Genomic DNA, 23,300 nt, shown 5'->3' on the forward strand with positions numbered 1-23,300 from the left:
GCCTTCCTCCAGAGCAATTAATAATCCTTCACGAAGAGCCAAGATCTCTCCAAATAATATTGAGTCGGAATGGGCTGGGATCGCATACCCTAAGATGGGCCTACCCTTAACCTCTGAATTTCGGCATATGAAACCCAGCCCACTTTCTACCAAAAAAAGAAAAGAAACCCAGCCCACTTCCATCTTTGTTGAGAGCAGCATCAACATTGATCTTCAGCACATCGCGAGGGATTTTTATTTGCGGCAGCTGCTGCTGGCAGCTGCCGATGGTCAAGATTCGACCACATCATCATATTTTTATTCAATGGTTAGGATTTAAAACTTAAAGGTATTATGTGTAAATATAATTTTTATTTTACATTTTAAGGGTTTATAGTTTGTAAATTTACAAACTCAAGCCTCTTGTTATCGACTCTTAAATCCAGTCCATGCTTCGTCAATGTCTAAGTTTGGCGACACCGATCCGGATCCAATGCCCATGAACCAAAACCATATTCTATCTGGCCACACCTTGAGATGAGACTGAGTAACTTAGCCTATTAGCACTTTGTGTGGGGAAGAGAAATGCTTAGCTGCAGCAACCATAGCTACTTCTTGCCCTGTGGGCAGTGCAGACTTCGGAGCCTTCTTCACTTTGTCATCAACTCCTCCAGAAACACAAGAGCACCTTAGCACTCTTCTTCTTGGGTAATAGCGGTTTGATGCTTTTGGGTTCTTTTCCTCTGTCATGGTTCTCGAGTCTCTCGCCGAAATTCAGTCATGAAGATGTTTCTTGAGCGTTTCTTCTTTTGTTTCTTTCAACCATGCCCTCACGCCAACTGCCGCGGCGGCTTTTGGATTCGTTAACTGCCGCAACACCACCACCACCACCACCACCTTCTCCACCAGAAGCGGCGGAGATGCATAATCACCACCGCCACCGTAGCTCTAAAGTCATTTTGCCAGTCGGTTGTACCGCCGCTGATCTATCTATTCTTTTCTTTGTAGCCTTTCTTTACTGGAAATTGTCACGGAGTCGGACGGTTCCGGCCGATCTGAAGCCCCCACATCGTTTAACGAATCCAACTCCCGAAGAAGAAGAAAGTATCAAAACGCTAATACCCAACTACGGTGAAAACTGGATTTGAGGGTCGGGTACATCACAGGGGCTTGAGTTTGTAAATTTGCAAACTCTAAAACCCTTAAAATGTAAGATAAAAAATTGTATTTACATATAATACTCTTGAGTTTTAATCCAAACCGTTCAATAAAAATATGATGATGTGGTCGAATCTCGACCATCGGCCGCAAATAAAAATCCCATCGCGAGGAGGGCACATCCACCTTTGACTAGAAAAGCCATATCAGTGAAAATCCAGTCGCTGAAAAGGGGTATATTTCCTCCGCTTGGCTCGTGGATTTCTGTATAAAGATGCCTTATGTGTCACTAGATCATGAATGAAAAAAAAAAAAATTCAGTTTTTTTTTTTTTTTTGTATGAAATCAGATTTATGTTCAGGAGCTCGTTTTCCAGAAAATGTCAAACACATTCAATTGCTGGACTATGCTACCGTATTTGGTGTAATCCGAGAGCATTAATGGAAGGCTTCATCCCCAGGATCTCAATCTTCAGAGAATGTCAACGGGAGGCATTCATTACTGGGTTGTGCACCATCGAGTGGGATCAGATCATTCATGGAAGCATTCCTTAGACGAAGTTGTTCTTCTCTAACGAGACAACAGATGGTCCCCGCAGCAGTATCTAGAACGGCATAAAGTTATATTCCTTTTTTAAGATTTTTTTTCCTCCTGTAATGGTACCTTCAAAGGTTCTTTTCTCCATTGAGAGATGCCTTTTAAGCTACTTTGTCCATGGTGAAGCAGATCCTAGTGCTTTCAGCTTAGTTAGTTCGTGGAGTGAAAAAAACGACATCTTCATTAGATCAAACGGTCGAATCTTTTGGTGAGCCCAGTTCTTAACTCATCATCTTCTCATCTAAATCGAAAACCCAACTGTCGCTGTTGTGTGGGCGAAGAACCTTCTGCTCCTGTTGTTTCTCTTTGTTTTTCAGCCCGTCCCGGCGCTTACCTTGCTTGATTATCGTTTCCCTTCTGAGATGCTGCTTGAATTAGTGCAGGGAAGTGTGCTTTACTCATGGACTCGATTCTCATAAATCTACCAAGTCGAGTCTCTGTTTACAGTTCCCTAAACCCTGTGTTTGTTCATTCCAACAACGTATCTGTATTGTTATTCAATTACAATAAGCTAAAGAAGCCCCAGAGCCGGGCGATATCTGCTTCTTATAGACCTCAATCGAATCTCGCCAAGAACACTAGCAGAAATAAGGGATCACTCGTCAATCGCTTCTGGGTTTTGCTGCCTCTTCTACGGGGTATCAGAGACATTGCTTCTACGGTGGAGAAATGGGTTTCTTGTGTAAGACGGATTGGACAGCCGTTGAATTTGCCAGGAGAATGGGACGGCGAGTATCTACAGTGTGGTGGGATCGGCATGGCTCTTATGAGTGTTACTTCCACGGCGAAGCTTCGAATCAGTCCTTTCATGGCGACACTAGCGGCTAACCCTACTTTCGTTTCAGGTCTTTTGGCTTGGATTATAGCTCAATCGACAAAGGTGTTCTTGAATTTCTTTGTAGAGAGGAGATGGGATTTTAGGATTCTTTTTGCTTCTGGTGGAATGCCTTCGTCTCACTCTGCGTTGTGTACTGCACTTACGACTTCGGTTGCTCTTTGTCATGGTGTGGCCGATTCACTTTTTCCTGTTTGTTTGGGCTTCAGTCTCATTGTCATGTACGACGCCATTGGAGTTCGTCGCCATGCTGGGATGCAAGCAGAGGTAATGTGTCCCTGGCTTGAATGCTTTGATATCTTTGCTTGGTATATGGTGTTTGTACATCTCAGTTGTTGCCCAAGATTTAAGAATCCATTAATAACCTAGACACATTCAACAATTTCTAAAAACCTATAGCTACCTCTGTGGTTCTATTAGGATTTGGTGGGTGTTAACTTGTAGCAGGCCAGAGTAGTTTCTGGTTCTTCATCTGTCCAATCTCTTGCAACATTGCAAGGTAATACTATTGTAGGATCCAACTATTCTCCGAGGAAGCCATGATATATGTGCTTCGTTCATTGATTCAAACTCATCCAAGAACTTTTGATTATATTAATATAATTTTTTCCAGAGCTTCATCCATTAGGATTTTTTTACTTCGTTGATTTAAACTCACACGAGAAAAGGCATTAAGATTGGTCTGGAAGTTTTTGGAGCTAAATCAGATACATTTGTAGTTCAGGCTGTAACCTGTAAGAACTATGAAGGGGTCTTCTTAGCTGTAATGGTTACTTCATTTAATTTCAAAGGCCAGAGTTGGCAATGGAAGATTTATCTTTTCTTCGATCGCATTGGTATGGCCATACATCTGTTGGTGATGGTAGTATGCATACTTCTATCATGGGGGCAGTGTTAACTTTCTAGTTTGGGGTGCCACAACATTTCTTTTCACATGCTTGAAGTCTGGCTTTGATCCAGATTACGACATTCAGCTATTTTTGGCGTAAGGAATTTTCAGGTTGTCAATACAACAGTTTAGTGGAACAATGAGCTAGAACAAAAAGAAACAGGGAAATAAGGAGAAAGAAAAAAATGACAGAATGGTTTATTGTTCATAGATCCTTCATTATTGTACGCTAATCTTCTCATTGAAGAAGCAGTGGGAGGCAGAGTGAAAACTTTGAAGATACAGAAGATAAAGACTAATCAGCAAATCATGGAATGATGAATTATAGAGGAAGTATCAAAGACAAGAAAGAAGGTGACTATTCGTGGTTAGAGACAGAAGATAAGCAAGAGCTAAAGATATGCTAGAAGTCTTTCCTGGCAAGCTTATGCATCTGACATTCATACTCTCTGTCTAAATTGATGACCTGTATTTTAAAACAATAGCTACAAGTAGTACAACATAAACTTCTCCCATAACTACCTGTTACCTTTTAACTTGGCAATTGACTTGAAGATAATATAGTAACTTTTATTAGAAATTATATTACTTAACAATGTTACTAAGTACTTGATGTGAACCAAGGAGGAGAAAGGCTAATTTTACTGCTGTGGATGATTAACAGCAACTTTTAGGGTTTTTTATGGCTTGCGGGCGATGGGGGATTATGGTTTGGGTGTGTTAGAAAGGTCTAAGGTCGAGGGAAATGAAGAAGAGCTGCTGTCCAAGTGTTTTCTACTTGAATCTTTCTTTAATCTCTTTTTCTATCAATCTTGACGTGTCTCTGAATTCTCCAAATTAGGGTTAGGGTTGCACAGGGTTTAGGGATCAATTCTAGGGTTTCCAGGGGTGGAATGGGCCTTCTGTTCACAATCAAAGGGTATAGGGGTGTAGGGGAGGTTATTCCTAAAGAGAATTAGGCCTAAGAAGGAAGGGATTGGGGTTTCTTGAAATTACAACAATACCAAATTTCCAGAATATTGCTGCGGGTTAGGGGAAGAAGAAGAGAGCTAGGGGAAGGGTTAGGGGGGTTTGGAGGTGAGGATTCGACACTTACTTGCTGTTCTTGAAGGAGAAAGGGAAGGTGGATGGCTGCTGCTGTTGCTGAACATGAACCAATCAATTAGATGATCACTCAAAGATGCCGCAGGGTTTCCCTCCTTGTCTAAAAGTTCTCAGTGGCTTGGACTTGGACTCAGACTTCTACTTTCAAATTATAGTCTGAAATAAAAGACTACAAGTAACCTAACTAGGACTCTTAATTAGAAATAATCCTACTAAAAGACTAAAAGAAGTTAAATTTTAAGAAAAATACCAAAATACCCTAGGGGTTGTGCAAAAATGTGGCGGCAGCTATGGTTTCTTGTGGCTTCTGCTGGGTGGCTGTTTGGAGTTTACATCACTACTTCTCCCACATATAAATGTTAAAAATTAAGTTGTCCAAACAATTTGAAGCTTCTAGAACAAAGAGAGAGAGATAGAGGTGAGTCTTTGATTCTTCTCATCCCTCTCTTTTGCGGTATTTGTTTGTGAACAAACCTCCTTTTCTGTTACTTCTAATAATTCAGTGCCTGTTGAGTGGCACCACTAGGCCTGAGACCTGCCTTCTTGGCTGAATTGTTGGTATGTCAGACAGGTGAGACCCTTGACCGGCCTGACCAAGTAGTTATGGTAGGCTTTCATTGTGAATTTCCTCTTCCTGTATCATTGCAGTGTCTTTGATCTTCATGTATGTTTCCTCTGGTTATGTAGTATTTACTCTTCAATCATTGGTTCTTCTCGACCCTGTCATTTTCTGGACTCATTAGCAATCAAATCCTCCTTTTCTTGGCCAATTAAGGAAACTTTTTATTTAAGAATTGGGTTAGGACTTTCTGTTTTGAGTCTTTAAGATGGGTTTCAAGTCATCTGTATAATTTTGTAAGGGGGCCAACATTGTATACAACTTTTTGAATAATGAAAAGCTTTGTCTTTGCTGCCCTATCAGGTGTGCTCTTCCCTTGTTTCTGGTAAAGTTTGGCTGGTATTTGATCCATCCAAGCAGCTTACTAAGGGGAGCCCTGTTACCCTACCATACCCATATAAGCCTACTCAGGCTGCTCATTACAGAGAAAGCACATTTGAACAACAGCTCAACACATATCACATGTAGATAAGATAATTTAGAAGAAGACCAATATTTGGCACCTGCTGAACTCCTAGTTGGGTTTCCTTCAGCTAAGTTCTTGGCCTTTAAATAGCTCCAACTGTATGAAGTATGAGAGGTTAGCAACCCAAGAAGACAGGAAGGGAGAAGAACTTCAATGACACTTCTAGATTTCATTTTCTTTGATTGTGCTCTTGGGGTCTTCCTTGTAGTTTATTCAAAAGAATGTGATATGTCTGATGTTTGTGAACATTCCATTGTTTTGGCCCAGGACATCACCTAAGATTTGTGTTGAGGTAGTGAGAATGGTAGCAACAAATCCTTGTTTATTCATCTAAAATAAAAAATGAAAAATTCCTCTTAGCCACCCTTTGTAATTGTAAGACCTTGTTGAGTGGAGGAGATACTGGATTAATGTAGGCTGGAATTATTTCTTCTAGCTGTCAGGCCATACTTCTGCTCAGCTATTAAAGCATCCTGAGTTTGTTGTTTATCCTATCTTTCTTGTTTTGGTTATTTCATTTTCTCCGTACTTTGTGAACTTTGACTTGCAGTCCTAGTTCTAAAGGAATAGCTAATGCGTGCAGGTCCTTAATATGATTGTCGAGGACTTGTTTCAAGGGCATCCTATCAGTAAAAGGAAGCTGAAGGAGTTTCTTGGTCACACTCCAACACAAGTCCTTGCTGGAGCTATTCTAGGCATGTTTGTTGCTTGCATCTGTTGTCAGGGTAGCTTAGTTGCTGCCTAGGTTGATGCAGCAGGTAATTAATTCCACGAGATATGTGTTGTTGTGAAACTCAAATTACATCTCTTGGTTCAATGTGATAAAGTTGGACTCATGTACTTTATAATTCTTTGAGAATCAAATATGTTTTGCAGAACTGGTTTTTGAGCTTCATGATTATGCAAGGAGAGTCACCTACTGGTTTCTGCAGCTCGTTAAGGATCTTTTTGGTTGGATTAGAAATGGAAGGGAAAACTGTGGAAACATGGAGGAAAGGATAAATAGATACATTTTTTTTATAACATGCTTGGTTGGGGTAAATCCTGGAAAGTGGAGAACTTCCATATTTTCCTTTGATTTTGGGGATGAAATGAGATGGGAAGGGTATGCATTTTTGTTCAACCAAACATACACAAATATGAAAACTCCAAGACATTTTATGGGTGCCCATAAGCAAGTCTCATTGATAAAACAATCACAGAAAAAAATAAATCATGGAGTTGGAAAGAGACAATTTTCTCCTGAGATGTAGGATGCCATGATTTATCATATTGAGTATTAAAATGTGTATCTTTCGGTGCAAGGAGACAGGAACCAAACCTCCTTTTCTTTTGTCCCAAACCTTTGAATGGATGGAGACAGATTGGTGCTACACGCCATCAAAAACCATATACAGTGTATGTGGACATGAAGGAATGTGGACGTGAGGTTGGAATCCTCTCAATCTACTTAAAGTTCAAGTGTAACATAATAAAACTCAAAAAAATAATGAGACGAGTGGAAAAACCCCAAACCATATTACTCCCACTTCCACCATTTTACAGTCTTGAAGGTTTTCATCTTATTAGCTTCTAGAAGTGGAGTTTTCATCAGATTAAATAATGGAGAGGATGGGGAGCATGGTTTAAGGGGAAAATGTCTCAACTACTTCAAAAGCACTTTTGGATTCACATGCATCAAATCAAATCAATGGTAAATCCATAACACATTTGGGTTCCAGTGTTAGTGGCCCTCCTTATTTGCCCATTCCTAGCCAAGGAGGCTTTATCACTTGAGGCAGTGATGGAATCACCACTATCCACTTTGTGGCTGAGAAAAGTACATACTCCTACTAAATAGAGAAACCACCCTAAAACGAAAAATGGAGTGAGTGGCCCTCTCCATGTTCTTGACATCATATAAGGATTTACATCATAAGATATATAAAATTTTAAGTCTAGGTCTTTCTAGTGAAGGTTAAAATCTTATTCGATCGTTTTAGTGGGAAAGCTTACATAAAGGCGCAAAGGTTTTTGACACCCCTAAATGGTATTAGAGACCTCTAAAGTCTAGACCCAGACGTAAGCTTTCCCACTAAAGGGAACCCAGACATAAAATTTTCTAAATATATGACCTATTGGAATCTGGTCATCTGTGAGTTAATAACCTATTCAATTATAGCTTGATCATATTCTAAATGATTTTTTATCGTTTTAGAACTAATAATGTGCCTAATTAATTGATTCTATGGATTTGAAATCGATGGAACTTGAGTCCACCTTTTAAGAGCCATTTGGATAGTGATTCACTTCATAGACAATTTCAAATGGATTTTAGTATTTTTAGTTAATTTGTATTGATTCCCCCCAATTATTTTAGGATAAACCAGTTTTTACAAGATCAATGTAGTCAAACAATCACTTTATGACCTAAAATATGATGAATATTGATTCCACTAATTTGTGACAAAAAGTATCCAATGCCCTAAAGCCGTTTAAGAATTGCTCCCTAGGGAGTTGGAATTGCCTGTATTAGCACTGTAACATACAATAAAATCATTCACGTCTTAACAATTATATTAATTATCAATGGATTGAATCCGGATCAACACTTTTTAGTAAGAAATCAATACTTCAACTCTCCCATGACAATGTGTAATAGTCTCCTTGGATAATGTATCTAAGGTAGACTTGAATATCGTGCAGGTTAATATCAAAATCTCGATAGAACAGCACACTAGCTCTGAAGTTAAATCCTGTCCAATGGAGGGGAGTGGGGGGGGGGGGCCCCGGGCCCGGGGGGGGGGGGGGGGGGGTGCGCCCCGGGGGGGGGGATGTTATACCCCATATGACACCTATAAGCGCCGCCAAAAAAAACAATTCCCCTATGACACCTTTAGAAAAGTAGGATTTTTTTTTTTAAAATAAAAAATGATATATAAAATCTGAATACCATTAATGAAAAATAAAAAGTTGTTACAGCTGTCAAAGCCCTTCCATTTAATTCACTGAAAAAAAATTATAATTGTTTATTATCATTGTCAAATTTCTTTTTCGTGTGTTTTTTGACTTGCGTCTTTATATTCTCCTCATAGAACGTGATAGTTGTAAGCTTTTCTTTCTTTAACTCTCTCCGTAGTCCGTGCATCACCTCGGTGACAGAGAGGGAGACATTGTGAGAGCCATTATCCGAGACGAAAAACTTTTAGTGAACGAAAGGACAGCAAGCACGGCAAACCCAGGTGAGTTTAAAGAGCAATCCATCCGTTCTCATCTTCAATCTTCTTGTTTCTTCACTGCATGCTTTCGTTTCCTTCCTCTAAGCGTTATTTTCTGGGATGGGTTACTGTTAGAAAATCTTCTTTTGCCCTTTTCTTTCTTATTCTGCTTCCAAAGAAATCTGGTTAGCTATGGGCTTCTGTTTGAATTTCTTTATTTTCACTCCAAGATCATCCTATAAACCGATGCTTGATTCATTTTCGTCTGGGTAACATTTCACATTGAATGCATATCGTTGACTTTTATACGAATTCCAAGCTTGTTGAAACACACTGTAATTGATCATTTTCTGTTGGATTTTGGCAGGTTTAAGTTTCAGAAAGCATCAGTTGTGTAAGGAACATATTCTTTTTGAGAACTCTCATTGAAATTGTGCTCGGTTCTATGGGCTGCTACGGTTCCAAGTCCTGTAAAAAAGCATCAGGATATGAAGATCCTGCAGTTCTTGCTGAGGAAACCACTTGTGAGTACATACATCATGCTTTGGATACCCAAATTTGTAAGTGTAAGGCTTGTCTCTCATTTTCCAAGTCTGATGTTTGCGCCGAAACAAGCTTGTCCTTCATCAAAGTTGGTATGAGGGTTTAAGCACCTACAGTTTTGAAATTTCTCCGGCATCGAGGAATACTTGTTTGAGTCCATAGTCTTCTTTCATGTTTGACATCTCTATTATGCAAGTAAGATCCAGAGAGATTATTGATTCTGAAGGTCCATAACTTGCTTGGCTTTATGGTCCTTCTAATTAGTTTCCAGATAATCACCAATAATTTGTTATACCAAAAAGGCTAAGAGTATGCAATAAATTGGATGGTCAGGGTCAATAAAATGGGCTTTGACATGGGAAACAATATAAATGGATCCTTAAGTGGCTGGTTGTAATCCTGATACATGCCCATTTTCTGAGGCTTGAGTAGTGTTGAGGCAATTTTCTTATAGGGAACTAATTATTCCTCTTCTAGATGTCCTTGAAGTTTTCAGGAGATCTGAGTCTAAATGGTGTTGTGGAATACAAGTCTAGAGGGTAGATTGTCATATATTGTATTACTTGTTTTCACAATTTTCCTTTGCCAACTTTGCGACCTATAATCAATTCCAATTTGTAATGGTTAGAACATCTGAAACACTTTTTTCCTCACTGACAGTTACAGTGAGTGAAGTGGAGGCTTTATATGAGCTATTCAAGAAAGTAAGTAGTTCGATAGTCAATGATGGGCTTATCCATAAGGTAATCTAACTAAAGTCAAGTTCTTAACTGTCTTAATAGTAGCCACTTCTGGTCAGTTTTGGTGACTTTTGGTTTATTGGACATACTTCATTAATGAATGACTAATTTGTTTTTCTACCGTACATACAGGAAGAATTCCAGCTTGCTCTCTTTAGAAACAGTATGAAGAAGAATCTATTCGCAGACAGGGTATGTATGGCTTGCACATATGCTTTCATTCTCAATGGTTTCTGTGGTCTATTTCCTGCAGTAAGAAATTTCTTTTGGAAAATCATCATAATCAATGTTTCTGTTAATATTTTAATGTAGTTGAAATCTGGATGTTTTGTTAGCTCAGAGGGATTTTGGGTTAGTGAACTCAGTGTACTCAAATAAAAACTAGAGCTAGTGATGTGAACTCCATTCTTGGGTTAGGGTTTCTTTAAAAGATTCTGTAAAATTAAGGATTCGCCCAGAATCTTTCAGCAAATAAACCAATAATTTTAGGGGAGACTATGGGTAGATGGGAATTGGATAAAGAAACACAATTGGGATCCTAAGGTTGGTTAAGGGTTTAACAAAAAGATCCATGGGTTGATTTTTGAGATATCCAAAAATTTTCCCTAAGGTTGATGGAAAGAGGAATGAGATAATTTGTAATGATTAGATAAGATCTAGGGTAGATTGAGTGGATGATTCCTAAGATGGGCTATTTAGGGTTTTGGGAATCAATCTTGCAAATTTTTCTTGAATGTTTTTTGCCTTTTCTCTTTCTTTCCTTTTCTTCTCTTTTCCTTCTCTTTTTCTTTTTTCTTTTCTGTTTTTCTCACATCTGCGCAAGTCAGAGAGAGAGAGAGAAGGGGCCGAAAGGGTTAGGAAGGTGAGGGAGGGTGCTGCAGGACTGAGAGGGGTGGGGGAGAGAGCTAGAAAGGTTGTAGGGGGTAGGAGAGTGGACTAGGAAGAGGTTGTAGGGACCTGGGATGCTTGCTGCCAAGCTGTGGCAGCAGGGGGAGGGGGTGGGAGTTCTTGCATAGAGCAGGGGAGGAGGAGGGGCAAAGAGTCTAGGGGAGGTGGGAAAGGGTTAGGGTGCCGCTGTAATTACAGGGGGAGGTGAGGGAGAGGGCTGCGATGGTGGGGAAGGGGATTCCTAGGGCTTGAGATGGGAGGAGTGCAAGAGGAACGGGTGCGATGGAGGTAGGATGCAGGGAAAGGGGTTGGGCTTTGTATACTTACTATTTAACTGCTGGAGACGAGAGAGAGCTGTTGATTAGTTGAAGAGAGGCTGCTGCAATTGAATTGAGATGCTATAAATCTGCTGAGTGCCCCCCCCCCCACAAAGAGAACCCCAACTTGTTTCCCACAAGCAATATTCAATCTTTATTCAATGCCGACCAAAATTTACAACCATAGGCTGGCTTATTTATAGCCTTACACCTTAAATAAAAAATAAAGGACTTAACTCAAACTGGGAGACTCTATCTTGACTCAACTAAGACTTAGAGACCAACTTAACTGTCCTTATAAGTTAGGATACCCTTTTACAATTAATTAACGACCACCTAAATAAGAGGAATTATTCTTTAAATAAAAGTCTAGCTTATCTATAAGAGTCCTCTATAAAGAAAGACTCCTTACCTAAGTAAATCACAGCCACTAATAAAGAACAAACTCCTAAAAGATAGGAACTCTTCTTGTAAAAAGAGTTATCATTACAACTTAACTAATCAAACAAGCTCAATCACAACTCAAATAAGGAATTTAAAATGAATGACTTTCCTAGAATTCTGGAATTAGATTTCAGCAGTGAAATAGGGCATAAAATGCCCAAAATACCCCTGTACTAGGGTTCAGCCAGCTTGTTTGGGTGGGCCTTGGGTAGGTTTTCGCTAGGGGGTCATGATAAGTTAAGAACAATTAACCTATTTCAGTATTTCTAGGGGTATCATCAACCAGGGGGAGGGGAATGGAGAGAAATCTTGAAGAAACATCAAAATAGATGGCAATCCAAATCGAGTCCAAAAGCCTAGATTTGGAGGTCCATATCCTAAGCTTGCTCCCACCACAAGTGGTGGAGAGTGGCACCAAAGACTAGCTTATCAACTTGGTCGCAAATGGAGGAGCCAAAGAAGTTTCTCAAAATCCAAGCCCAATCTCTAGCAAAACCAAAGGAATGCCTAGACCGAGGCTAAATGGAGGCAATGACTTTCACTCAAAGGGAACTGGAGAAAGGGCAAGAGAAGAAAAAGTGATCAAGGTCCTCTGAACCATTCCAACAAAGGGTATAGTTAGGGTTTATTGGGATGTGGTGGTTAATAAGGTAGGATTCAGTTGGAAGGGCAATGTTGACCGCTCTCCAGGGGGTTAGGGTGTGGCAAGGGATGTGGCCTTTAAACCAAACCAAAGGGGGGCCATGGGACAAGGGGTTGGGGGGGGGGAGACCGGGGAAGGTTCCAAGCTGAGGAGGTGGAGAAGGTTTTGGAGGGGGAGGGGAGCTAGATAGTGAGGTCGCTAGAGGAGTTCAAAAGGGAATGGAGGGCATTCCAAACATATGTGAGACTTGGGTGGGGGAGGGGAGACCAAAAAGGCAAAAACCATTGGTAATGTAAGTGGTAAAGGGGCGGATTTAGGGATACGGGTCTCATAAACAGTTGAGGGCCAAGGAGAGTGAAAAGGATACCCATCGGATGCTATGGATCAAGCCAAAAAGACGTGGAGGAACTAAAGGAGTTTTGGATTGAGATGGCAGAAATGACTCACAGACATAAGAGCAAGAGCTTCCTCTAGACCCAAGAAGGATTGGAGGGAATAGGAGCAGTTCAGAATCCGACTCAAGGAAGAAAGAGTGAACCCAGGAGATCTAAATGGAATCGTGTTTAGAGGCAATCTTCCAAATGAGTTTCAGGAGGGTGGCCATATTAACATTGAGGATGTGTCGAATTTGCAGCCTCGGTTCAGACTTGGGCTGGCAAATAGTGGCCCAACTAATGGGGAAGGAAGTGGGAGGATTCTTGACCTTTCCAAAGGAAGGCACAAAAGAGAGATTTCATGGCATAGATGGTAGATTTGGGAATGGAGAAGAAACCACACCAATAGAGATAGGAAGATTGGAGAACGTAACGGATGAGCACCACTCGACCAACAAAAGAGAGAAGCTTCCCCTTCTGAAGTTGGAGTTTTTTCAGGATGTGGTCAAGAATTAGGGAGCAATGGTGGCGAATGAGTTTCCCAAGAATAAGGAGAAGGCCAAGATAGGTCACAGGGAAGGAACCAAGATTAAACCCAGAGAACTGCAGAGGGAAGCACGTATGGAATTGGAGACACCCGAAAGGAAGAGGGTAGATTTGTTTAGATTAACCCGAAGACTAGAAAGGGACTCAAAGGTGGATAGAGAGGAGAGGATGGAGGAAATAGAATAGTGATCAACTTTGGAGAAAGTCATGAAATCATCCGCAAAAGCAAGGTGAGTAAGCTTCAAGGATTTACACTTAGGGATGGGGGAGATAAGGAGTTGATTGGTTTTGGATTGGAGCAGGCGAGAAAGGACTTCCAGGGCCAAGGAGAAAAGACTAGGGGAGAGGGGCGACCTTGATGGCTACCAATGCAAGAAGGAAAGTAGCTAGTAGGGGTGCCATTAGTGATGATGGAGAAGTAAGGGGTGAGATGCAAATCTCAATCCAATGGACAAAAGAGGGAGGAAAACTTCTAGCAAAGAGAACCTCACTGATAAAATCCCAATGATAGAATCAAACGCTTTGTGGAGATCCACCTTCAAGAGGGAAGCCGGAGAATGAGAAGTTCTATCAAACCCTCTTACAATTTCTTCACAAAGGAGGATATTATCCGAGATATTTCGGCCAGAGATGAAAGCAGATTGGTTAACACTCATAAGGGAGGAAATGACCAATTAAATCCTGTTCGCAAGGACCTTAGAGATGAATTTGTAGATCAGGTTACAGAGGGAGATAGGATGGAAGTCGAAAAGGGAGGAGACCTTGGGCTTTTTGGGGATAAGACAAAGGAAAGTTTGGTTAATGGAGGAGAGTTGGGAAGGATTGAAGAAGAAGCTACGGATGGTGCAGATGAGCTCCTCCTCAATGAAACCCCAACCCAGGTTGCTAGGAAGAATCCCATACTAAAGCCATCGGGATCAGGGGCACAATTGGCTTCGTGGAAACAGATGGCAGAGAGGATCTCCTCAGAAGGGGTGGCAGAAAGAGAATCTAAGGAGGAAGGGTCAATAAATTTATTGAGAAGAGCTGGGAGAGGGGAGGACGAGGGGAAATAGAAGGGGGGGGGGGGGGATAGGAAACCGGAGAAGAAAAAAACAACTTCAGCCTTGATACTAGGGGGATCGGAGACTGAGGAGCCATTCCTAGTATGGAGACAGGGGATGGAATTGTAATTGAGGCGACCTTTAAGGAAGAGGTGAAAGTAGGTAGTATTGGCATCTCCGAAATTGAGTCACTTGATTCTAGCTTTTTGGCAAAGGAAACTCTCCTCTTGGGAGATGAGGGAGGAGAGATCCAAGGAGAGGGACTTCTCGTCCTCCACTAGGGAATGGTTGAAAGGATCAGTAAGGAGAAGGGTTTGGACCCTAGAGAGCTCGGAGCGACAAGAGGAGGCTTGGAGCGTTTGAACATAGTTGACTTGTGCCAGTTGTCATTTTTGGGTAGGACTTGACAAGAAAGCATATCTGGGCATTGATTGAGTGCACAAAGGATGCCAATCATATGACAGGTAAAGTCCTTCAATGATTCCAATTACATCAATGGTCAAGAAACCTTCATAGTTTGGGAGAACAGCCTTAAATTCAGAACCGAGCAATCTTCCTACCTATTGTGTTAATTTCTAACCATTTTCATAAATTATAAATATTTATGATGAAACTAACAGAGCTTAGGTTAATTTTGGTTGCCTATCAAAAACATGAATCATCTGTCTTGGAAATTCCACTGGGTAGGATTCAAATTGTGTGCCTACTATTGAGCTGTTTATTTTTTTGTGTCAAACTTGGATCAACCTAATGTCCATCCCTTAGCTCAACTTGGCAATGGTCCCTTCTAGGAAATGAGATTTGTTGTAAGTTCAGATGCTCCAATTGGATTAAGATGTTGCAACTTGTGAAGGGTTTTGTTCCTGTTGATGTCTATGTACTGGATTCCTAGGATGCCTATTATATGATGACTGTTTTGACCTTCTTAAATGAATGAGATGGTTATCTTTCAGCATTTTAAAAATTGGAGTAGTTTGAAATAGTTATCTTGATTTTTTTTGAACTTAGAGATAGAATTAAGAATCTTCAGTGTTTGGGAAACTATCCTTCCTTTTTTTTCTCATGATCTTAGCTATGGTTTATGAGGTTTTAACATTTTCCACTCCTTTCTGCAAGCTGCAGCTAAATTTGGTTGAACCATGTTGAGTTGTGTTGTAATCTATAACATTTTCTTATTCCTAAGTTCTCAAAACTTTAATGGGTTCAGGGGGTTGGGTTGGGATAGTATTTGGTTTGTATGAACTAAGATGAAGTATAGGTACAATTATTAACCTGTCCAGGTTACGACTTCTTACCCCTTTCAAGACCATATGATGGTTCAACATGGATAAAACATTTACCACAATCCCTGTACATCAGGGAATTTGGTTATGTTACCATCCCAAAAATATGTGGTGTATCTGGTGCTTTTGAAGAACCAGCATTCTTAACTTAAAGAACTACTTCTCTGCTCATTTTCGTCCAGAGTTGCTATAAATAGAGATTCCAGATGATTCATGCGGTGTTAAATATTTTATAATCTGCTATGGCAAGTGTATCCTAATTATTTGATCCCCATATGTTTTGAATCAATGAACCATCATTGTTTATGTTAATACTTAATTGGACCCTTTTCTAAATACTGGATGTAGCAAAGGCATCCTATTTGTCCTGTTAGGAAGACTGCAGTGCATCATGATGGTTTTCCTCTTCCATAATTGCACTCATCGAGGCATTCTTATGCAGGTATTTGATTTGTTTGACGTCAAGCGCAATGGGGTTATTGATTTTGGAGAATTTGTTCGATCATTAGGTGTATTCCACCCAAATGCTCCTGAAGCAGACAAAATATCTTGTAAGAATATATTTTGAAAAGGGAGAGGGTTGGGTATGCCGCCAGATTTTGATAACCTAGTGGATGCGTCCATCTCAGGTCTGGGCACAAGGGAAAATGGGCCTTTTCCAAAGGAAGAAGAGACGAAGATGCATGCTGACACCTGGCGGTGTACCCAGCCTTTTCCATAATGAAATATTTTCATTTATTTGATCTCATTGCCCACATCGGTAGCTAACTTAATTATGTAAACTTTTGTAACAGTTGCGTTCAAATTGTATGATCTAAGGTGCACTGGTTACATTGAGCATGAGGAGGTAAATATTTGTTGTGGCAAGATATTGGATTTGTTCCATTTTCAGTTAAATTTCTGTGAACTTTTCTGCTATACTGTATTGTGCTTCTAAGTACTTGGCAATCCAAAAGCATTAATCTAAGTCTGTACCATTCTATTTTTATGATGTAAAAGCTTAAAGAGATGGTGTTAGCTCTTTTATGTGAATCTGATCTGATTCTTTCAGATGATGTCGTTGAAACAATTGTAGATAAGGTAAGCAGTACTTTTGATTAACTTCACCCTATGCATTTTGATCCATCTGATCCATCAAATCTATCCGTTCATTTTCCATCTTCTTTTGACAGACATTTAAGGATGCTGATTTGAAAGGTGATGGGAGGATTGATCCAGAAGAGTGGAAGGAATTTGTAGCACAGAATCCGGCTTTACTAAAGAATATGACTCTTCCTTACTTGAAGTAGGTCACAAGTCCAGTCATTTGTGTTTGGTCTTATTTTCTTTGAGAAAGCTTTCTACCTATACTATTCCCATTTGCATGGCCAACAGTTTTATTCATATGCACTGAATAAAATGGTTGTCTTGTGTTCCATCATGACTGTTTATTCTTTTGCCCACCAGATTCAACCATGTGAACTGATGATTTAGCAAGTTATCCATTGGATGTATTGGGACCCTTATGATAGGTTACATATCAAATTTGATGGCCTGTCTCAACTGATGACCCACCCATATATGAGGTTTTCCTTTAGTTTGTGAATACATTCCCATTCAATTCATGCTGAGCTCTCACTAGACTTTTAAGCTTTTTATTAGATCATATATAAAAAATTCGTAGTTTTCCAAATTTCGACCAATGATAAATGACGATGTGGAGAATTTGTGCACCAAATTGGCCTGACTAAACCATCACATGGCACTATCTAAGCTCATGATTGAGTGGGGCTATTGTTTTGTGGCTGTGCCTGAACCACCTGCTTCCTAATGAAATTTCTGGGAATAATTTACTGGACAGTGATAGTGATCATGGTCAAAACCATTCTATGGGACAATTATGGGAAATAAAAGTTATCTGACAAAGGGGCCTTCTGAAGCACAGAAGCTCTGGTCACCTAACTGATGTTCATGATGAATGAATTGTGGTTTCAGTGCAATTGTGCACATAAAACAGTTTTAACAAGTCCTGCATTTACCCATACTCAGTGCAGATTTATGTGTTATTTTTCTCTGGATGACGTCTGCATATTTATGTGTTATTTTTCTTTGGATGACATTTTCAGGGATATTACTCTAGCATTTCCCAGTTTTGTGATGAACTCTGGAGCGGAAGATTCAGAACTAGTGGCCTAAACATGCAAGATGGCTCCCAATGCTTTGTGAGATGGAGGTTTCGTTGAGTAGCATTTTGGAAGGCATTATTACTTTTTATGGATGAAATTGCAGATGTCAGCCGGAAGAGCAAGTTGCAGCTTCTGGAAATAAGAGAAGTTTTGGAAGAAATCACCAATGTAAGCCTAAAGAGCAGAGTTTTCCTCATACGCTGCCATCACTAGCCCTCAATACAGGAGCTTCTACAAGATTGTGAAGGTTTTAGTCAAAGGCTTCAAACTGGCACCTTTTTTCCCTTCTAGAGTCATTTATTTCCCCTTCTTTAATTCCAGGTCTGGGGTTCAACTCTCTGAGATTACACATAGACGGATTGATTCTGGAAGTTGATATGGTCACAAATTTAAATTGGGATAGAAGATGTTGAGATGTCATATGCAGTATTCTTCTTTGAAAAGCTGCAGCAGCCAGTGCATAAGGCTTCCTGTTTAGCAGGTTCTGGGGAGCTACAATACTCTTCCTTGTAGAGACAAATTCAGTTCCTGTGATCGAGAAAGATATTTCAAACATTCACTACTTATGGTGGCAATAAATGTAACTTTTTGCATTTGATAGCAAAGATCATATATGTATTACATTTGTTTCGGTGCTTTTTTTTCTTTTCTTCTTTTTTTGGGGTCTACGTTGCCTTACACTGTTTCTGTTTCAGTGTCTGTCAGTGTCAGTGAGAAATGGGTGGGAATTAGCGAAAATGAGCCTGAACCTTAAGAATTACCCTCTGATATTCTAAGATCCATCTGAACATTGACGAGAACTGAGATTCGCAGAGTCAATTCTGACTATGGATTAGGTTCTTGTATCATCATAAACTCCCGTTCTATAATGGGCATGGTCAAAAACATCCATTTCATGAAAATGAAACTCGCTCTTAAGACAAAAGGTGCTCCCTTGAAAATCACAGGAAGTTATGTACTTATTTAAAAAGGCTAAAAACATGGAAGGTGAAGGTTTGATTGAACTCCCACAATGCCATATTGAATGAAGAACATGATTGGGAAGACATAAATAGTTTACATTGTCTTTGTCTTCGTCAGAACAGAAACTGAAGATTGTACGAAGTTGGGCCTGGTGGGCAAGATTATGTGCTATAGTGCTGGTTATACAAGTAGTCTCGTTGCCCAATAGTAGCATACACTAGTTGAAAGAAGCCACAGACTGATCTTTGCCTGATGAAAAAGTAACTTTCTTTTCTTTTTCTCATCTTGTTTCCACATTTCTATTAATGCTTGTTGATAATTCTTATTGATTTAATTGTTCTCAGAAAAAGTACAGAGTTAAGGCTCCCTGTATTTGTTCTGTTATGTGATTGGGTTCATGTGATGTGCTTAAGGTCTTATTTTGTGCACAAGTAAAACCCAGACACAGGCAGTCTTTGAAATTCCATTTTTTGCAGGGATAACACAATGACATTTCCTAGCTTCAGAATGAAACCAGAAGTCGAAGATGAAACTGATAATTTCTCTTCACAAACTTAAAACACAGCACAGTAATCCATCCCAATTTAAACCAAACAACCTCAAAGGCATCCCTGGCTTGGGTAGTAAGGTGATGAGGGAACAAAGATACTAAAAGTCCCTCATAACATTTGTGTATGTACTACAACAGGTAAATCAGAAAAAAACAGTTCTAAGTTACAAGTGGGTTGTAGATATGTAGAAATGTCGAATATAAAATAGACTTACTGAAATTCCACAGATCTGCATGCAATTTTGAATTAACTTCAACTGAAAATTTGATGGGTCAATCTCAAGCAATTTGCTTCTATCAAGTTTATCCTCATTGTCACATCCTTACAAAGAGATACCTTTCATCCATCACACCATTATCTGACAACAAGAATGATGTATGATATCAACGACCTACACTCTCCTTTGGAGATGCAACATTAACATCATACTTGAAATTGTAGCTACTTTCAAACTTGATAATGATAGCTACTGGAACTAAAAAGACTGATCATTATAGAAAGATCACTAATGTTCAAGTATGAAGGTGTGATCTGTTAGATACTTTACCAGTGCGCCAAAAGTTTCGAAACTAATGGAATGAGTTTAGTTAAGCCATTTAATCTATCTGATACTAGGCTGGCCAAATCTAATTCTCATACACCAAATTTGGCTCCATTAGGCACATAACATGATCATTTCCCACAGAATAAAAATAACTCCCAAATGCTATTCGATTGTAAATTTGATATTAAAAAAAAAAAAAAGGACTGCTAAAATCTCAGAAAATATGAAGCCATATGAAGCCAAGACCAATTACATTTACCCAGCATTAATCATTTTACAGGAACAGTAACAATGTGTGCAGACCATCTTAAACACCAAAACCCTAAAATATCCAATTAATAAACCAAGGTGAATGGTATTGGATCCTTTTTAGGATTTCAGGTTGATAGAAAAACTACTAAAACCACCATGACCCAAAGAATGCTGTATTTTCTACCCTAGAAGAATGGGGGACAAACAAGTAAATCAGTGTTACCATTAGAATCCTTGCAAAGATTGTACCTAACGTAAGATTTTCACAGAAGAATGGAAGTCAGTGAACTAACGAGTTCTGATCCACTCGATAAAATAATCTCAGCATCTGTCTAAGTGTAATCCACTCCTTAACGGCCCCAAAAATAGGAGCTAGATCAGGAATCAGGATGGAAAGTAATCAAATTGACAGAGAATCAAGTATTATGTCAGAACTAATTGGATAAACGTACGAATCTCTTAATGTTCATAATTTTTGTGGAATTAAAACACACAAAAACCAAATCCCGAAATTGTATAAAGAAACAAAGATAAACATTAAATTTGAAAACAAAATCAAGAGTATTGCAGCGTGGAAATGAAGCAAGAAGCCAAGAATATTAAAGGTTACCTAGAAAATAAGTGGAGAATCACCACAGAATCTCCCTGATCTACAGATGAATCTCCAAGAACAGTGCTAGAGTCGAAGAAGCATTTGATATCTTTGCGTTTGTAAATGACGAAGGCTAATCGGCGTCAGTAAGATCTGAAGACAGGTTTTACGGTAGCTCTTAGTTGCAGAAACTCCCGCGAAGAATATAAAACTGATGCAGAGAGATTGGAAGATAAAAAAAATGCCTTTTCAAACTTTAAAGATGGACGGGAATGGCAAAATGGGTAAGTTGATTGGCGTTGGAATGGACAAGAAGGGGCGAAGGGGCCAGCCGGTTTTTTTTTTTTTGGTATACGGCTAATACGGAATGAAAGCCGCGCAGAGAACCAAGGAGAAGAGGATCCACCAACCACGGAAATTAGGTTTTACAGCCCTTGAAAAGCTTGATGCATCGAAGGACATTTCATCTGTCCATTTTCTCACCATCTATTTTTTTTATGGATGTGTAACATGTGTCATAACATTATTACATCAAAGGATTGAGGTTTATTTAACATATGTGATACGGCCCCATTTCCGAAAATTTTGCCCTCTTTGTCCTGAATTTTTAAAAATTCTTTGAAAAATTAGGTGATTATTTACTTTTGGGGTTTTTCTATATAAAAGTAACCACTTAATGTTGTACTTAATAAAATTAGCTAAAACATTGTATTTGCATTTACAAAATTAATCAAAATAATGATTTTTCATCCTTTTAAACATTTTTAACTTCTAAAAGCTAGTCATAATGAAGAGAAAGCTAGATAATGAAGAGAAAAAACACTATTTTGTCCTCGAAGGGAAAAATTATTATTTTCCATACCCTTGGACATTTTTAAAAACTATAGAGCATGTAAGTCTATGCTTTTGTTCATTTATTGAGAGTGCCTTTATTTAGGCTCTTTTTTGGTATCAATTCTCATTTTCTATTATGACTATTTAAAATAAATGAGTACAATAATTCATTTATTGGTCAAGAATGAAAAATGGTTTTGGTGAATTTTGTTGAAAATAAATTATGGAGTGAAAAATAAGTTTGGTGTCAAAATAAAAATTTTTAGTAAATAATAGTGAGCAAGTGATAAAAGAGGAAAAAAATATGGGTTTTACAAAATAAATATGTATATTGACTATTTTACCCTCATCTTAATCATAAAGTTTTAAATAAATTTTTTTTTGGTAAGAAATTTTAAGAAATTTGTGCATAAATGAAGATAATGAAATACTCGCCATAATTCATAATAGACAAAAAGTTCATTATGAATTTTGTATGTTTTTTCTATTATTTTAAATAAAAATAAAACTGATAATAGATGCCAAACAACTTAAAATAATGAAAAAACCTCATAATAGAGAATTAATATAAAAAAAGAGCCTATTTAGGCTCTTTTTGGTATCAATTCTCATTCTCTATTATGCCTATTTAAAATAAATAAGTACAAGAATTCATTTTTGATCAAGAATGAAAAATGGTTTGGTGAATTTTATCGAAAATAAATTATGAAATGGAAAATAAGTTTGGTGTCAAGATAAAAAATTGTTAAAAATGATAGTAAACAAGTGAGAAAAGAAGGAAAAAGTATGGTTGTTATAAAAGAATGTGTATTGACTATTTTACCCTCATCTTACTTATAGAACTTTAAGTAAATTTACACAAATGAAGATAATGAAATTCTCATCATAATCCATAATGGACAAAAAGTTCATTATGGATTTTGGAGGTTTTTCTATTATTTTAAATAAAAATAAAATTCAGAATAGATGCCAAACAATTTAAAATAATGAAAATTTCTCATAATTGACAATGATAATTGATACCAAAAAGAGCCTTAGCTACTGTATTTTTCATATTCCAAATAACCCTAATACTTTATCATTGCTCTTTTGGCTCTTTGATTTGTAATGTTTGCCTCTCCCTGCAATGCAATGGATTGGGTTACCATCAAAAAAATAAATAAATAAATAAATATTGACCCCACATCTGTCTACTTATCCATTAATTCATTGCTTCTTTGAATGTTAATAAAGCTAGTGATGCCTTGAACTTCCATCTTCATCTATATCACGAAAGGAATTGAAAACAAAATTATAATGTTCAATTTATAGAGATGATAGAAATCTCCGAATCTCAAGCAATCTACACGGAAGATTTTATTTGCCACGTGTCCATATTAAAGCCGTGACAAGTATCAATCACTTTAGGCTCGTGACACTGAGTATTCTCAGCGTCCCTCTCAGGTCCTAGGTATCGGAACTCGGAAGATCATCAAGATCTCGGATCTCCACTACTTTTTTGACCCGAAACAAGCCAAGATTCATTTTTATAAGTTTTCCTTTTTCAACTTACGTTTTCTTTTACGAATAACTTTTTTTTGTTTTAGCAAGGTACCTTTATAAAATTCTACCAAAAAAAAAAAGAAAAAAAAGTTACCTTTATAAAATAACTTTAAGGAAAAAGGGAAAAAAAACAGCGAAAATGACTGCAGGGTTCTTGTTTGGGTCTGAGCATTAAGGAAGGTCGGATCAAGA

General features: G+C 38.6%; 2 protein-coding genes across 4 annotated transcripts; both read left to right on the top strand.

Annotated features, from left to right (window-relative positions):
* Positions 1 to 1,374: 1,374 nt before the first annotated feature.
* Positions 1,375 to 7,353, top strand: LOC149014109 (Acid phosphatase/vanadium-dependent haloperoxidase-related protein). Of its 2 annotated transcripts, XM_089159740.1 has the most exons (3): positions 1,375 to 2,836; positions 6,231 to 6,405; positions 6,524 to 7,353. In XM_089159740.1, the coding sequence occupies exons 1-2, from the start codon at positions 2,135 to 2,137 to the stop codon at positions 6,390 to 6,392; spliced, it is 864 nt and encodes a 287-aa protein (XP_089015866.1). In that variant the 5' UTR covers positions 1,375 to 2,134; the 3' UTR covers positions 6,393 to 6,405; positions 6,524 to 7,353. The 2 variants fall into 2 exon arrangements, with proteins under 2 accessions (XP_089015866.1, XP_089015865.1); XM_089159739.1 differs by having other exon boundaries at positions 6,231 to 7,353.
* Positions 7,354 to 8,761: 1,408 nt separating this feature from the next.
* On the top strand, positions 8,762 to 18,512 carry LOC149014110 (calcineurin B-like protein 7). 2 transcript variants are annotated; one of them, XM_089158340.1, is made up of 9 exons: positions 8,762 to 8,868; positions 9,212 to 9,404; positions 10,048 to 10,130; positions 10,260 to 10,319; positions 16,108 to 16,216; positions 16,460 to 16,512; positions 16,665 to 16,745; positions 16,838 to 16,950; positions 17,771 to 18,512. In XM_089158340.1, the coding sequence occupies exons 2-9, from the start codon at positions 9,290 to 9,292 to the stop codon at positions 17,838 to 17,840; spliced, it is 684 nt and encodes a 227-aa protein (XP_089014466.1). In that variant the 5' UTR covers positions 8,762 to 8,868; positions 9,212 to 9,289; the 3' UTR covers positions 17,841 to 18,512. The 2 variants fall into 2 exon arrangements, with proteins under 2 accessions (XP_089014466.1, XP_089014467.1); XM_089158341.1 differs by lacking the exon at positions 17,771 to 18,512 and having other exon boundaries at positions 9,212 to 9,368; positions 16,838 to 16,954.
* The last annotated feature ends 4,788 nt before the right edge of the window (positions 18,513 to 23,300 follow it).

The sequence above is a fragment of the Hakea prostrata genome, chromosome 6, assembly GCF_041222555.1.
Source record: "Hakea prostrata isolate BN-2017 chromosome 6, UWA_Hpros_2, whole genome shotgun sequence".
NCBI lineage: Eukaryota > Viridiplantae > Streptophyta > Magnoliopsida > Proteales > Proteaceae > Hakea > Hakea prostrata.

Bases quoted from the DNA above. Each gene is read 5' to 3' on its own strand.
- LOC149014110 (XM_089158340.1), top strand. From the start codon at position 9,290: ATGGGCTGCTACGGTTCCAAGTCCTGTAAAAAAGCATCAGGATATGAA. The intron at 16,217-16,459 runs GTAAGAATATAT...CTTTTGTAACAG, and splicing joins TGAAGCAGACAAAATATCTT to TTGCGTTCAAATTGTATGAT. The intron at 16,951-17,770 runs GTAGGTCACAAG...TGACATTTTCAG, and splicing joins ATGACTCTTCCTTACTTGAA to GGATATTACTCTAGCATTTC.
- LOC149014109 (XM_089159739.1), top strand. From the start codon at position 2,135: ATGGACTCGATTCTCATAAATCTACCAAGTCGAGTCTCTGTTTACAGT. The intron at 2,837-6,230 runs GTAATGTGTCCC...TAATGCGTGCAG, and splicing joins ATGCTGGGATGCAAGCAGAG to GTCCTTAATATGATTGTCGA.